The 18,643-nt window shown below is 34.8% G+C and overlaps 1 protein-coding gene and 1 long non-coding RNA gene across 3 annotated transcripts in view; both read right to left on the minus strand.

Annotated features, from left to right (window-relative positions):
* LOC149784200 (E3 ubiquitin-protein ligase TRIM45-like) overlaps positions 1-3,652 on the minus strand; it is a 61,005-nt gene extending 57,353 nt beyond the window's left edge. For both annotated transcript variants that reach the window (XM_089933234.1, XM_089933233.1), the window contains exon 1: positions 1,500-3,652. In XM_089933234.1, the coding sequence (XP_089789360.1) occupies positions 1,500-2,543 (1,044 nt within the window). In that variant the 5' untranslated portion in view covers positions 2,544-3,652. The remainder of the gene's footprint in view (positions 1-1,499) is intronic.
* A 1,209-nt stretch (positions 3,653-4,861) lies between these two features.
* LOC149784201 (uncharacterized) lies at positions 4,862-18,302 on the minus strand. The gene is made up of 2 exons (XR_016413793.1): positions 17,904-18,302; positions 4,862-15,455 (listed from the first exon to the last, which is right to left on the minus strand). It is a non-coding gene; the product is annotated as an uncharacterized LOC149784201 (long non-coding RNA).
* Positions 18,303-18,643: the final 341 nt, after the last annotated feature.

Here is an 18,643-nt window from a genome sequence, read left to right on the forward strand (position 1 = left end):
ATATTTATTTTTTATATCCCATTGAAAAAATTAGGTTTATTTGTATAGCGTGTTGGATTCTCTTTGCACAGGAAAATATCACACATTTATGCCATTGCATGAAACCTTAGCTAAACAAGGTTTTGTGATACACTAAGAAAGCTCATAGAATTTTTATCTAAGTCAGCCCTGATTTTAGGGCCACCATACAATAACTTGCATTATTTGTATAATATATAAAGCTTCTGAACCAGTCTAATGTAACATATGCCTAATGACCATGGCGCTACATGTGAAGCAAATTATTTTAAGTTGATAACCTTTAATAATAATTTATTCAAAAAAATCAACGGAAATTCACCACCATACCAGCACAGAATGACGGGACTCCATGTATGTAGCGGGTTTGGGATTACAGCCAACACTAGTGTTGAAGACGAAGGAGATATATAATAAAAGGCGTAGGAACGATACATTGCGAGCTATGTGCGTAGCTCTAGTTTACTTGTATTTCTGTAATTAGCATTATAGCTTGTAATAAAAGGACTTGATGCAAGAAATTAGAATGTGTTCACAATGCCCAGAAAAAGAGCTAAATTAAAATTCTGAAAGATCTCAAAATCAGTCATTCGATTATATGAGCATTTCAGCAAAGTCATCAATATTTCTACCTTAATGTTTACATAAGTCATTTATATCCGATATGAGGTAGGGAGATTATATAATAAAGTTAATATTATCCATATTTTATTAATGCACACGCACAACAGGATCTTGATATGAAATTATAAAAGTATTTTAACTTGTAAGCATTTTCTTCTGACGGTACTTGGTCATGTTATATTGGTTCTTGTCTCATGACCTCTAACCGTACTTGGTCATGCTATGTTGGTTTCTATCCCTTGACTTCGGACCGTACTTGGCCATGTTATATTGGTTTCTGTCTCATGACCTCTGACCGTACTTTGTCATGTTATCTTGGTTTATGTCCCATGACTGCTGACCGTACATAGACAAGTTATATTGGTATCTGTCCCATGACTTCTTACCGTACTTGGTCAAATTATATTGGTTTCTGTCAGATGGCTTCTGACCGTACTTGGTCAATTTATATTTATATTTATATCAACACAACTAATTATTTAATATAAGTATCACGATGACAGTGATTCCTGTAAGCCCATAATTATGGGAAGAGTGGAAAGTTAATAAATTACTTAAAGGGCAAAAGAGGACACCCTTTTATGCTACTTTGTATCCATTAGAAATGAATCTTGTTTATGTAGGTTATTACTGTTACTATGTTTTCGTTGCAATGAGGTGTATGTTCGAGGAATCATTACGCTGAAATCGTTGCAATATATGTATGCTAAACTTCAGAACTCATCACAGAGGTTCAACAATATATTTGCAGGAAGGTAAGCAGCAAATGAAAGCGAATGTGGCTGTTTTAAACTGATTCTACTTTTTTCCAAAGAAGTAAGGATTTATAACTAAACGAAATCGAGAATGATACTCACGTGGCTTATTTCAGATGAATTCTTCACCATTCCCACCAAGGAAATCAGGTCACCTGGTCTGATTCCAGCTGGGGAGAATAATTTTCTCTCAAGACGAGTATTAGATGTTTTATCAGTCTTTGATATGACGGCAGAAACTAATTGTTCGAGATCGGGGCCTTTCTTTATTATATCAATGTCTGTCCCTTGATCAACTAATGTTTGAACATTGTCCTTTGCGTTCCAACACGTCTTAAGTTCATCTTGCATATCTCTTGTGTAAACTGCATTTTGCTGTCTAAGGTTTTGGTAAACCATTTTTATCCTAGTTCTCACTGTTGCCAATTCTTGCTCGATGGCTTTATATAGCTCTGAACCCTGATCTTCTACAGCTTTCAGTTCTTCCCTCTCCGCATCAGTAATACATCTATCAAGTTCGTGTCCCCTTTGCTTAAAAACATCAATACGTTTCAGCTTCTCTGAGCATTCATTCAGTTTACTTTGTAAGGTATTTTTCAGGTCATCTGCAACATCAGATACAGGTTTTGTAACATGAGTTGCGTGATTATCCACTCTGCACATTAAACAAATAAGTACTTTACAGTCTCTGCAGAAAAGCCTGATTTCGTCATCTGGATGTTGATCACAAAATATACGCTGTCGAATTTTGCCTTTCGTTTTAGAATCTAGAGTTCCTAAATCACATATTTTGTGATTCCTACTTACTTTCGATTTCTCGTGGGCATGACAACATGACTGGCACAAATTCTCCTCACAATCCAAACATCTACTGTATGCCGCATTTTTGGGACCACACAGGTCACAATAAAATTTATCACTGCTGTCAGTCTCCTCGATGCAAATCTTACTCTGAAAGCCTGAAACTCCACTATTAGGTAATTCCACGCTGGCTCTGCATAAGGGACAATCAAATCGACCGTTGTGAAGATTGACCCGTGTATAATCCTCCAGACACTTGTAACAAAAGCTATGGTGACATGATATTAGCTTCAGACTCTTAAAATTATCCATACACATACTGCACTCATGTAGTCCCGACGCCATATTTGATGACAGTATTTTCGTTTTCTTCCACCGATATAAACTGAGCTGTATTGGTTTTATTGTAATGCTGTTCACATCAATTCCATTGTTGGACTATTCGGTAATGTTGGCATTATAATGGAACATATCACACATATAAAGCCTTATACGAATAGTTCTGCTGGCTTGTTCCACTGTGTTTACAATAATTGCTCACCTTGTCAGCGTATATGATACGTATTGGTGACTTTAAATACTATAGTTCGACAAACTTGACCTAGATACCCAAGTAGGTGACAAAATGTGAGATAAAAATAACTTTTCAAGGGGAAAACACCGTTTAAGGTAAGGTATTGATCGAATTGTTTCCCTTTATGTTTATGAATTAAATATATGTGTGTGGTTATTTGTAATGTAGAACGTACAAATTATTGAATTGATGTCAAACATTCAATATAGCATTTTCTTCTTCACGACAGTAATTATAATTAATTCTGATCCGAAATGACATGGGTTAAAGTAAAGCGTCGGATGAAACTGTAGATCATTCAATTCAGGTAGTAAAAAGGCACAAGTGAAGTTCTAAGAGTAATACCTCTTTCGAGACACTACAATTTGTATTAATGTATCTTTACTGTTTTCTCCGACCACATAGTAAATGTTTTTGTAAATTATCATCAAATCAACTGACAAAAAAAAAATAAAAATAAGAAAACAACCGTTTTAAAATATAATTTCCTTTAAAGGTAAAGACTTAAAAACATATGCAATATGCATCACATTATTATAGAGGAAAACATAATCCCGTCATGTAACTCTGAATTTTGAGACGTATACAACGTCCTGCTTCGAAACGATGAAGTCCTAACATTAACTAAAGCCGTCATTGAGGCAATTGTATGAATCTTGTTATCGCTATGAGTAAATATTTTATCGACATGGGCCTTTCACCAAAACACTATTTATGGCGTCTAGTTGGTTCTTTGATGAAAATGGCACCGAGTCGACATTATATATGGCCGCGTTTTGGACATTTTCTTTTCACTACTAATCATGAAAGTAAATGTATCACGAGTAATTTAAAATAAATCAGAGAAGAAATATTCCCCAAACACATGGTCTAGTTTCAGTGTAAGGTCATAATAACATTGGCTTTTTGCAAGAGTATTTCCAATGATATATGCCTAGACCAAAATGTAGCCACCATGGTGGCAATTTAGAATATATTGCACCAGCTGCTATTCCTGAAAGGATGACCATAAAGTTTATGTGAGTAAATGCCAGATAAATACATTAAGGAAAAGCGAAAAGGTGGCCAACCACAAGTGGGGCAGCTACACACACACACGCACACACACACACACACATACACACACAATGATGCGCGCAGCTGAGTATTTCCTAAGATATTTGGGGTACGAATGATGTCAGTTTAACATTGATGTTTCAATGAACTTACAACCATGTTCCAGCTAGCCGGACAGCAAATACAACACGACCCCACACCAACATACCTTGGTATGACTCTGCACAGATCATTGACATTCGACAACCACCTGAAGAAATCTACAGCGTAACGTAGCACTCAACACAACCTTCTCCGTTAGCTGGCTTGCTCAACATGGAGTTATAGTACTCAGACACTCAATATTTCAGCGCTAGCCCTCTATTTAAACGTGTGTGCTAAGATACACGCCATCAGGAACTTCCACTGCACATGGACGTCACTTCACATCAAGCAGTCCGCTTTACTTCGAGACTTCAATTCTGGTTAGGTTCATTGCCAAAGCATATGACAGCTGTTTCCGAATGGAGTGTCGAGTGGACTTCAACATATTTTGTAAACCACTCCCTCGTAGCTCAGACAGCTGTCTGCCCTGTGGCTTATACCTTCCACATCCTATGTGCACAACGCTGAATCGCTTTCAGACAGGACAGGGTCGGTGTGCAGTCAACCTTGTCCGATGTGGCCTGACCACTGACACTTCCTGTTGATATGGAGCTCTACAGACCATGTCACACAATGTGAACAACTGTCCACTGACAAAGTTCCCCTGTGGGCTGCAGGCTCTGCACCATGCTGATCATGACACTGCACACCATAGATGCATTACTACCCGCATGTATTATATTTTATTGCAGAACCTCTTTATTCCAATTACTAAACTCTGTATAGACATTATTGTTAAGAAATCGCAGTATACATCTATGAATGACATAGGAACAGTGGCAATTTAAAAAGTATTTGTATCACTCTACCACAGTGCCTGTGAAACTCACAACGAGCACAAAACGTATGGTGATCCAAGTACACATGTACAGACAAAGTCAATACTATATTCCCCAACTACACTTGTTTTGGGTAAAAAAAATCATATTTATTTTAAAAGGGAAGGACAAATGCATAAATCATGACAGGCATCCATACAGAAGAAAATTAAATATACATGCAGTTGCTATATATGTGTTCTGTATACGGAGGAGATTAGTATTGTTGTTTGTGTTATTGACAAGACAATATTTAGCCTTTAACTGGTATAATTACTGCTTAATGGTTATGTTCCCGGTTTGGTTATTACAGCATATATTTAGGTCAAATATTTCAAACGAGTACAGCATACATGATATAGTGTATTTATTTCTTACATATATGACTTGATTATGATACTTGTTAATATGTAAACCTTTGGAATAAATCTATATTGAAACTAAAGGCACTTGTTTTCTTAGTTTATAAAATGTCACTAAAAATGGCATGGTGAGATAAACTTTAAATATATTTTATAACAATCTTTTTAAAGGTACAGTATAGACAAAGCTGATCTGTGTTCTTTGCATAGTGTTCATTCATTCAAACTAATGCGATCATTAACGCCACGCATTCGAAGTTACGTGTTACATATACATAGAGTACTTACGATGAAAGTCTTATTACTAAAATGTATGCTGTATTTACCAAAATGTGCGTATAAATCGAACCTATGAATTTTGTCATGGGATATGAAAAATGGTTTTTATTTTTTATTTTAATACATTCAGCGTTAACAGGATAATGACTGCTAAACGGCGTAAGGTTTGAATTCATCCTCGTAAATAAAGAGATGGAAGTATACAACTACTTCGGCCAAACAAAACAAAAAAAAAAAACAAAACAACAACAAACAAACAATAAACAAAAACAAAAACAAGCGTGTGCCTTTTATCTTTATGGTGAAGAAATATTGATAGGAATGGCCCCGGTACATACTATTTGGCACACCCCACAGCCACCCTTATAAAAACAGAAGAAACGGTAAAAAAGTCATTAAATCAAGAACACAGTTCGACATGGAACCCTTTTCATTCTTTCCAGAACCCGGAACGAAACGCTCTAAACATTTAGCGATGACTGTCCTGTATGTTGGAGGAGATGATTTGTTGTAAACAAAGTCTAGATACTTCAATATCTGTATATAATGGACACTCAAGGATCATATATCTTGCCCTCAATAGACAGTGTAGTCAATACTTAGCTATATAAGAAAATGCATTGATGCGAAGGGTTCCTAAATATTGCATGTGCCAGTGTTCTTTAAATGCTGTGTTTTCTATGTTGATGGAATTTGATCAATTTGAATTTATTGGATTGTTTTAAAGTTTCAATCGATACAAATACAAAAGGAAGAAAATAAATCGCCATCAATGGAGAATGAAAACCTGCTGCAACCGAATAGGTTTTAACTCATCTTCCTGTATATGTTTTGGATAAGCTTGTTCCCAGTTATAATTTAAACTTGTGACAAAAACAAACTTAGTGATCATGAAACCTAACTGTGTTCGTGTTGACCGAGTCATAATGATAATAATAAGATTGTTGATTATAACATTCGTTTGGTTTGTGCAAGACGGGCCCAATATGTGTTAACAGCTGACAAAAACTCAGACTTATATTGAAATGGTCAAACAGGTTCTCGCCCAATATAAAAGGAGTGACTAGAATCATTTGAGTGAGCTTTGCATGGGTGAAGAAACATGGATTTATTGAAGACAAACTAATAATGCTTAGTTACGAGAAGAAAAAATAGAGAAACCACAAATAGCTCGATGTAGTGGGACTGTCCAGAGACTCTTGTGCGCATCGGTGTTCGATGCAAATGGCTTATAGTCCAGATATCCATGATTGCCGCCGCTATTTTCGCTGGACCTTTAGTTGCCTGCAAAGTGTTGCCAAACGTTGCGGAACGTTACCAAATCACTTGTGCACGCAGAGGATCCTGTGGTATCTTTCTACTACATGATAACTCATCGGTTCATAAATCAACCATAGCGACATCCTTCACAAAGGACAACGGTATCCACACTTTGTTAGAAGTGATAGTTGGTATGAAACTTGTTCTCACACATTTACTAAGTGACAAACGATATATAAGCCATTAGAGGGTTTGACAACAACCACAAAACTGAATACAAAGAATAATTTAATAACTGAGTTTGCTGGCGGGAAAAGTGCGTATAGTTGTTCGGGGAGTACATTGAGGGGATCAACTGATGTACGTCTGTGTGTGTGTGTGTCTGTGTGTCTGTGTGTGTGTGTGTGTGTGTGTTAACAACCAAAGATGTGACAAATATCATGCCACATAGATCATAACGATAATTACAACATAAGGACGAATTAGCGTCTGGTACGTATGAGAGTACTCCACTATTCTCATCTCCATACTCAGTCTACAGACATATTTCTAAATGATGAACAAACGGACGGGTTAGGTTCTGATGATCATATCCTGAGATTAATTTTTAGTTATCAAGAAATAGCCTCTGTTATAAAAGAGTTAAAACTTAGGAAAACCCATGACAATGATGTTATTCAAAATCAACATTTACGTTACGAGACAAAATTAACCAATAGCAATAGCAATATACATAGTGTTACATTCCTTGTGATTGAAATGATGTATTAATTGTTTCCATATTAATTGGTGGACGAGAACCTAAAATGACAGGGCAATCGTACAGTTGTTTAAATGTTGCTTGATTTATATAAAATGTTTGAAAAGATGGGGTCATAGTATTATATATAACTAACCTAATACTGAACAAGGGGGGTTTCAAAAGGGATTGAGTAGAATAATAGCATCGTTCAGCCTAAGCAATTATTTTCACTTAATAACTAGGATCAAGAGTGATTTTTTCTGCTCTCTCCCCGACTTTTCCTAAAACACATAAAACATCCAAGGAAAGATTGTACATGTATTAAAATAATCGTACTGAGATATATATAAAAATGTAGTGATGAACAATTCAAAGTCTGAACTTTTTGTGTTATTCGGCATGGAGGTGTTTTATCAACATTCTTATCAGTGTTTGCATTAATAACCTTCTATACGTTTTGCAGGAGCAAAAGTCGGGCTACTTGTTGGGTTCACCCAAATTGGAGTCACTATGGTATAAAACTGCTAGCAAAGACACCAATCCATTTCAAAAGATGTTTGGTGTATGAAACATATGCTCCCCGAAATGGAACTTCACCTTCAAGGTTAATAAATGTTATGTATTAGTTTTTGACATAAAAGACAAACAATATGTGAGTAGATTTAGTGGGTAATCAGGAATAAAAAAGATTTTACATGAAACCGAACATATTGGAATCTCTGTTATCTCCAATTTGAGAATGTTTGACAAAATAGATAATGTTTGTACAAAAGGCAGAAAAACAGTTTCTTATCTTGTTCATATTTGCATAAGCATGTTTAGAGCCACTCCTCATAACAAAAGCAGTTTGTGTAAAAAAAAGGGTGACACCGTTAACCCTTTATGGCTCTGAAGTTAGGTCGAACAACATATACATCGACATATGGAAAGATCGATGTATTTCAGCATAATTCCACCAATGTTTTTAAAGCACCCGATCAGGAATGAGTGAACGTTTACTGGAAATAAAGATAATTTTATTGGACAATGTTGAAAAGATGGAAAAACACTTTCGTCTAACTGTGCCATCTTCCAGAAAATGTAAAGGTATTTATATTCAGATCATGTATATGTCTTTCAAATAATCATATTACAGAAGATAAGTGTTTTATTCCCGATATACGTAAAATTTGTCACAAAAATACTATTTGTGAATTTATTGAATGCATTTATGTAAATGATATTGCCGGAAAAAATACAATAGAAACACGTTAAAAAACATGCAACCCGTTCGTATGAAAACAAGCACTTTAAAAGCTTGTGCCAGATGACATGTTCCGCAAAGGATTTAATAATAGTTGATACGTCTATAAAGCCCTCAGTTTTATGGCACTTATGTTTGTCCTTTCAAAATGCAAAATTCTTTTCAGAGTTATTAGAAGACGGGAAAAAATAATTGGAATATATAAAAGCAAATGAGTATTCTTAACACACGTTAGGATCTCGATGTTACCAAACATATTAGGTTGGTTCGCCCATTTAAATAAAAGGAGGCAATTAAATATTGGTTTGAGACAAATGCTGAAAATTTGAAATGGCTGAATGATTATTGAACATTTTTATTACAAACTGTACCTTTAGGAAGAGCTTAGAAAGTCTGCACTTCACTCTCAATAGACCACTGTGGAAATTATGATGTGGACAAGGAATGTATTTGAAGGGTTGTGAGGCATATCGTGAAATTTTTTGAAATTGTAGAAAAGATGCTAGTCGACTAATGTTAGGTTTCAATGGGAACACTAACAACTGTTTGATAGGTGGTTTACATATGAGAAATTTGACAAAGATTATGACAAAATAACACAACTCATACTGATAGAAAAGTTCAATAATTGTTTCTACAGTGATGTCACAAACTACCATGATGGGAACAAGGATGAAGCTTTAGAGAATATAACTAGTACATATAATGACAATTTTATAACTCACAAAGTTTCACTTGTCAATATATCTTCATTACAGCAGGTTTTTGTTAAAAGCATTTCAGTTTGACTCGAGTACTTCCAAACCTCCAACTGACACAACTGATAGGAATCAAACTTCTGGAACGGCTGATCAGAAATCCGTATCACTTCCTACGTGTACTTATTGTAAGAAAAAAACGGAAAGATATTTATAATTGCAACAGTTTGTAATTAAGTCATCAGAAAAAAGACAGAACTGTTCCAATTGGTCATGTTTCTAAAAGGTCAAGATCATGATTGTGTACTGAAGGCAATAATTATATTATGGAAAGCAATGTGTACACGTACTTTAGACTTAATAACGTTACATCTGGTGGTATTTATGAGTCAGGTGTTAATCAAGGTTGCATACGCTTCTATAACCATATTATCAGCTATTTTGGCCTCGCAATAAATGTGTATGCTAAACGAAGCTTTGTAAATCAACCTAGTTTATCGTCATCCTACCCAGCTTTCCTACGTTTCATCACCAACCCAACTTGTTTCTTAATTTAGGTCAAGAGCTATACAAATATTTTAAGGATAGCTCTTTTTCACAAGAACAGAGCAATATTAATGTCTTGTCATTATATATCCGTACATTATGTTTGGAAAGGTATTTTGAAATTTTGCAAGAAAAGTTTCATTTACGTTAACACAGGTTACGACTGTCACACTTAATGAGTCTAACCTGAAAATCTAAATACGCTAATTTTAGTGCCTTCATTTATGTTACTTAAATTATCACAACCTAGTTATCTAAAACCATTTATAAAACATAACCAAATTAAATACCAAATGAGCAAACTGAGATGGATAATTGCATGAAAAATGCATAGATCTACACATGTAATGATATTATGTTCTTCTGTTCGGACAATCCGTCCTCAGATTCAAAGTTAATCTGTCTGTCCATTCCCGCAACCAATATTGGCATACTTTCTATTGTAACCATGACATTGGCAACGAATGGAACTCCATGGAAAGTGGTCAGCAAGCCATCCCTGACATCTAGGACACTGAAACAAAGACAGTAAAGCGAAATAACCTTTTATAATACAAGGGCATTTTGGTTCTCATATCGCGCACATTGCATATCACTATATATTTATTTAATGACCTCAACCACCTCAACCAGGATTATAAATTGCATTTATCCAGCCATCTGTCATACATACTCTATTATACACACACACACACAACTTTCTCATAGTAAATTCTGCTCAAAATAGTTTATTTGTTCGCCTAACACAGAAGTCAAGTTCATGGATAACGAAATGTGAAAATTGCAGCCATCACACGAAATGTGAAACTTACAGCCATCACTCGAAATGTATCATATGTTGTCAGCTTTTGAAAAATATATACTCATGATAACACCCATGAGATGATTTATTTCAAATATTGAACAAAAGTCAATATAACGATACATTCAAAACTGTATTATAATCTGTCCGGTCGATACATATGTTGTGCTTCTTATATTTTCCTAATGGTATATAATCCATCAGATAAACGTTTTGTCACTGCTTATACATTCATAATGTTATTACTTTTTGCACATCAGTTACACTTTATCAGATATTATATATTCCAAATAGTATAATATTCATCAGACCCATGTGTGTCTCTTCCTATATGTTCCTCATTGTATTATACTCTGTGCATCACATACAAGTGTATAACTTAAACATTATTCATGGCACAATACTGTGTCCCTCAAATACATGTATATCACTTCCGAAACATTCCTAATAGTATTACACTCTGTCCATCTGTTACATGTGTAACAATTATTATACATTCCTAACAGTATTATACTCTTTTGATGAGAAAAAGTTGTAACACTTGTTATACATTCTTCACAATATTATAATTTGACCCATCTAAACACGTGTGACACTGTTTATACGTTACTAATAACATATAATGCTCGGTCCATTAGATGCACGTGTAGTACATTTTGTACTTTCATCCTAGTATTATACTCTGCCATCATATATATATATATATATATATATATATATATATATATATATATATATATATATATATATATATATATATATATATATATATATATATATATCTGTATGTATATGTTTACACTTCTTATACATTCTTCACAATATTATACCCTTCAAACCAGATACATGTTTAACACTCCTTATACATTACGCATGTGTTAAGCCCTTCAAATTAGACACATCTTACACATCCCAATATAATATGTCCATCAGATACAAGTGCAGCACGTCGTATACATTCCGTATAGTATTATACTCCTTAAATCAGTTACACATGTAACACATTTTATACATTCCAAATAATAAACATGATAGTCATATAAACGTGCTATCGATTCTTATAATATTATTATAGTATATACATCATATACACGAGTAGGACTTGTTATACATTCCTAATAGCAGTATACCCTGCTGATCAGATACACGTGTAACACTTATACATCCCTCGTAGTACTATACCTTTCCCATCAGATATGCGTGCAGCATTGCTTATACATTCACGATAGTATTATTCACTTCCCATCAGATTCACGTGTAACACTTTGTACAAATTCTTCGCAGTATTATACTCAGTCCATCGCATACATACAAGTGTAACACTTCATCATAGTCATAATGGCATAAGCCAGTATACATATGTAATCGAAGCATGTTAAAACATTACATCTTGTAGTCTGAAGAGGGATTAAGGCAATCATCTGTGAAATTTAAAACTGTTGCAATGAGTAAAAGAAATACATAGTGCAAATGTTTCTTTTCATTTATTTGCAATGAAATTAAAAAAATAAATGATGAGAAAGTGAATTCGCTTCTTCCATATTAAACAATAGGCAGATATTTTACACTTTGACCTTTGACCTTTATGAACCTGATGTGTTACATCCCTTTTCAAGCTGTCTAATTCATTGTTGATATCTCAAAAATAATTATGGCTAGTGGCATGTTCCTGTCATTCATTATAATATTTGCAACGTGTCTAAAATCGAATCGAGTCGCGATGACAAAACATTGTGTAACAGACCTTTCGAACCTAACTTTGCCCAGAATAATTATTTGAGATTGTACTTGTCCCTGTACGAAGCCACCGGACAGTTAGGAACCAACACCAGTCACGGCATTATGTACGATCATTATGCATGAGGCTATGTTTTGTGGGCTTTAGATTTCACTCCAGACTAAGGAAGCAAGAGGGACATTCCCGTCCTATAAAATCAGGTCTGATTCTTGTGGAAATTCATTTTGCAACACATCTACTAGCAGAAATTACGATGAACGTCATCCTGTATGCCGAGTTCGACAATGCCATAGAAATCTACTGTTTGGGAGAAGTCATTCTAGACAACTAAAAGCAATGGAAGACTAATCCATCTTTAAATGTTGGAGAATCTATGGAAATGGTAGGGGAGGATACCGTGGAAGTAGAACCCCAAGAAAAAGATGAAAATTATATAGTGATGCAATTCAGATGGCCAGAACAAGAACAACATTTAGTTTCTGTTTCGCCAAATACCTGGCATACAAAATTATGGAACTGATCAAGAAAGATTGATATGGATGTTAAAACGATTATCCCAGTCACATTCAACATGATAAATGTCTGATGCTGAGTCAAGAAGAAACATTGGACGAGTATCTGGGCGAAGCATGGAGTCTCATCTCGGACGAATCCGTGTTGCATCAGTGGTTTAAAGACATGCGTGATCGTTCCTCTCTCCATTGATGACTCCAGAGATCCATCACATCGAAGCTCTCTTGTCTCAGAGTGCAGAGACGAAACAAAGAAACGGTTACTTGTCAGACATTTTCAAGCAAAATGTCAGGATTGAATTTATCACTTATTATGACCTGTGAAGAAAAGAAGAAAAGAAAAAAAACACAAAAAAGGGATAACTGGGGACCTTATTATTTTTTGAACCACAGTTCGTACACTGCTTCTTGGAATCATGTCGTGTGTGCTAAAGATAAACTGCCTTATGGCAAACCTCAAGACCATCAAGCTTATGTTATCAACACGAACGACAGTCATCTCACAGGAACCCACTGGGTAGCCGTCTACTTTCCTAAAGAAAGTTGTGTGGAGTATTTCGATTCATATGGATTCCGATCTTTGGAAGACGACATCATTGACTTTATGAGAAGCAATGCTCAGACAGCACGATTCAATAATGCGAAATTACAAGACACAGATTCCATGGTGTGTGGACAATATTTTGTGTATTTTCTTCATCAACGCAGTCTTGGATATTCGTTAGAACTTTTTGTGACTTATTTTGATAGTCACTCTTCTAGAAACGATGACAAAGTAGATCGATGGTTTGGTGAAAATTATGGTTATATTTTGTTTTTAGCTAGGAAACGTAGTATAAATCAATGGCCCAATGACTTCCATCAGTGGAAGTATGACTTTCGTTCACAATAGATTGTTAAAATGTTTGTTACTTTCTTCAATTGCGACTAGAGGGATCGTATGTTTGCCGAATGAATGTATATAAGTGTATGAATACAAGTTATCTGAATAATTATTGGGATTTCGTAAAGTATGTGTTTTATAATATACATTAATGTCAACAAAGATGACCGAATATGAATACTAGATCAATCAATCCATGATTACTATTTTTTGTACACGTAATTTGAATACATAGCTTTTGTTTACGGTTTAATGAGTATCATAGTGGATTATATAACACACCCGCCTCTTCACATTATTGACGTTGCCGTCATGCCAGGTAATTAAGTGGAAATTATAATTTTAAGTGTAAAGGTACTGCAAAAAACTGGAAGAAAGTTTTACTTGTGAATATTGAAGAACTCGCTTCATCGAGAACTCATCCCAAGTGTGACGAGACGCTCCCCATTTCTGGTTGGAGAAGTCGTCTCAACTTCACCTGACGACGTACCCCCAAAAGCATAACTATTAATTTGGAGATGTCGCTACATGGCTGTGACTGCTTTATGTGATCAATTACATGAGATTATAATTCATGGTGATTGATCTTTATGAGCAATGATCTTCAAAAACAATAATGAACTGAGTCGTGCATACTCGAGGCTGATGTGATGTGATATTCTATTTTTAACGTAGCTTTGACAATGTTTCAGTCGTATCGCTACGATGTCTGCATTGTGGCAGTTTATAGTGATGGGGCACTCGGGTATCACGCTGCAGACATGTAGCATGATGTCACACCAAGTCACATTATCCTGACACTAGACCGACCAGTCCTAACACTGAACTCTTAATGCTGAGCGCCAAGCGAGGCAATTGTTAGTACCATTTTGTAAGTCTTTGGTATGATTCGGCCTAGTGATAACCAAGAGGTAACAATCATCGTCGTACCCTTTATTGCATCATATATTATATGGCTTCCTAATTTCCCCTTAAGTTTAGACTCTGTCCGTCACAAACATACATTTAATTGCAACTGTTTTTCTAAAACTATTTATTTTAAATGAACCTCAATATTTTAATTCGAATATGATATTTGCCTCTTATCATAAGTAATATCGGACTTATATCACCGATAACCATTTTTAATGGTTAAAATATATGAAGTACTTGGTGATTATCTGACGGCATCATTTAGTCTGTCCATCCTCTAATTTCACTGATGTGCATCGACATCCCCACCAACCAACTATATTACATGTTTTGTGAGGGGTAAAAAACAGAGAAAGTCCAAATTAACGTTAGCGACGAATTCCACCAGTTACACTATATTACAGACACAATAACATTGTCTTTCATTCTTCAAAGAAAAAGGGTATCAAAGAGGCACACATGTCCACAAGAATCATCAAAATTTAACCTTTTGGTCCAGTCCTCGCAGTATGCCTGATATTATTAGGTATCATTACCTACCTTTATGTTTGAATGCTGGCTGAATTCCTGAGATTATAAATTATCATTACTCACCTTTATGAATGCTGGCATAATGACTGAGATGAAGAGGTATACTTACTTACTTAATGCCAGGATGAATGTTGTAATGAACGTAGGCACTTACCAGCTGAAATGAATGAGAGCTTGCAATTAATGTTGTTTTCAATAATGCAGGGACGTGCCATTTCAAATGAAGGCTTACATACAATTAGTGCTATATCATTATTCAGACTCTCATTACTTAGAATAGGTATGATATATTTTGATTTTCATTGATATGCGGTACACTATATGTCTATTAGCTGCTGATTTTATGATACTGACTACGGAGTACCCACGACTTGCTACTTTTGCTCTGAAGGAAGACACACATCCAGTCAATTATGTACCGTTCAGTGACTGATGGGAATAATTCCCCAAAAGCCGACTCAATGAAGTCCAAAAAGGAATACCACCCACCACATTAAGTGAACGTTATGATTATTAAGCATACCGATTCGCGTAAACACACGGGACTACATATATGGACAAGCACATCTTCTGGAGATATCTAAATTAGCACTGACCAACAAATTTATTCCAAAGTCTGAAAATACAATTCAATTAAAAGTCATTACAGATGTTTTATTTCACGTTGATGAGACATATCCCCGGTTAGGAAGATAATATATGGGTCAAATGCACAACATGTGTAAAACTGTACAGAAATAATTACAAACTAAGTCAAAATAATTGCTTGTGGGTCAGAGTATCTAAATTATATGCTACAAGTCTTGAAATAAAAGAAAAGCAACAGCAAATTTATTAAATAGCATTTTAAGAACGAGACTGTAAACATGCGTATTGGAATGTGTATTGAGGCCTTCGATACATCCGAAGCTTTCTGCTAAAACATACACATGCACAAAGTGTCAAAATCTAACTTTGAAATGACTCTTTCCAGGAGAAAAAAACCCTGAGATCTAGCTTAGTATCTATCAAAGTATTTTTATGGAAGGGAGCTATTCTCCCATTAGATAATCATAACAATTCGTCAATTTATAAACCTTAAGTCACACTTACAAGGAAACCTAGAAAATAGTACCATCATATTTCAATGAAAGTGAGAGATCATTGTGTATAAACTTCACCCATTCAAATTCAAAACATGCAGCAAGGAAACTAATATCATACAGAATAAACACAAACATAACATCGTCATGGAAACCAATAGAAACATAAACTAGACCGAGCTGAATTAAACGATTTGAGTCGATTTGTGAGACATTTTAGCAACACATACATGAACAAAGTTTAGAAGTTCGCACAATAATACTCCCTCAGTTGCAGCAAGTAAAAAATATTAACATTTAAACACAACTGAATACCCACTGCTATCATTATTACGGTTATTTACCTAATTTCATCTAACTTTTGTCTTGCTATTAATTCGATAAAATATGATGTTCCAAATATATTATGGAAGAACTAAAATCATGCATTCAATATCACGCATTGACTTTCGTTTCAGTTTTATCTGTATTTATAACAGGTTTTTTATCTTAATGAATCTTACGATTTCAAATTGAACCTAAGCAATAAAGTCAAACCAGCCCTTGCATATTCTGTATTATACACGGGTATAATACCTTGGTTAATCACATATTGCATGTGCCATATTATTGCATTACTTTGGTTAAAGTACCCAAAGACAGGACTGTTAACGTCGTGTTTCCTTCAAAATAATATCAACAATTTTGAATATTATTAAGGATCTATAGCTGATATTCCTATGGGGAAGGTAAAATAAAAATATACATATTTTTCTGAATTTAGAGACTTTATTATTAAAATTATTATTCTCATTTAGTGTGCAGTACAGACGACAACAGGAACGTTACTTTTGCCACTGGTAAGAAAACACAAAATGTTGAATGCAATTTCCGCTACCATTTTATCTCTGTAATAGTCGTCTAAGTCTTCCTTTATATGTAGCAGATATATACATGTGGCATGATATAATTCAGGTATTATTTGAGTGGCCCCGAGTGGCCGAGTGGTCTAAAGCGCACACCGTTCCGGATCACTAACATCTCACCTCTGTCTGCGTGGGTTCGAGTTTCAGGCTCTCATAGCGTGGGTAAGTGTGAAGGCATGCCAGTAGCTTCCCGTGGGTCGGTGGTTCTTCCCTGGTTTTTCCAGGGTTCTTCCTCCACCAGTTATAATGGCCGCCATGCATAGTCTATGTCGTGCTCAAAAATGATGTTAAATCCTAGAACAACAACATGTATTATTGGAGTCAACCATAAGATCGCCGCACGGTGATGCCCAAACCCCGTTGCGATTACCTAAATAGATTTGAAACGACGTTAATGAACATTGATCCGAAATAATAAATAAAGAGGACGCGACGTGAATAGATAAAGAGTATGATATTGGTAAAATACATTATATAAGACACTACAATATAAATTCCAATAATTTTTGTGTAATTCACATTCATGTCATAGACTAAATACTGAAAGGTTTATTTTATACATAATTTATAATTAATCACTAAGATCAGGATTTTCCTTCCAGGTCTATTAGTACTTACCAATCCCTTGATGTGTTTGTCCTGCAAAGAGTATATTAAACTTGACATTAGAAATGTTGAAATAAATTTGGTTTATTTCGTTTCAAAATAATTTATCTCCGCCTACGCATATTTGACAATATAAATTTTAACAAGTGATGTTTGTACAATATATTTATTTTTAGTCGTTATAGTTTTGCATCGCCATATCAAGTAATTCACCTTTTGCTATGCATTTATTAATCAAACCTATAGAGTGCACACGGCAAAGCCATATATTATTAACACGATAGCGAACATATGCAACGATATCAAAGTATTGATATTGGCCATTTCTCTAGAATATTGTATTTTAAAATACACATGATATGCTATCATCACATGCACTTAAAAGCACCATGGTCTCGCAAATAAAGAATGCAGAAGAAGTTATATATATATATATATATATATATATATATATATATATATATATATATATATATATATATATATATATATATATATATATATATATATATATATATATATAATCTATTTACGAAGATAAACAACTTTGGTTGTAATATATCCTACTAAGGTCTCCCATACACAACATAGTACATCAAGCTTTACATACATAGATTATATACATATGAAGTCATAAATTTGTGAATCTTGACAAATAGGGGCGCCGAGTGTTCTAAAGCGCCCACCGTTACGGAGAACTGTTATCTCACCTTACTCTGCGTGAGTTCTATTTTCGGATTCGGCTAATGTGG

The sequence above is a fragment of the Sinohyriopsis cumingii genome, chromosome 14, assembly GCF_028554795.1.
Source record: "Sinohyriopsis cumingii isolate HCF-2022 chromosome 14, ASM2855479v2, whole genome shotgun sequence".
NCBI classification, from domain to species: domain Eukaryota; kingdom Metazoa; phylum Mollusca; class Bivalvia; order Unionida; family Unionidae; genus Sinohyriopsis; species Sinohyriopsis cumingii.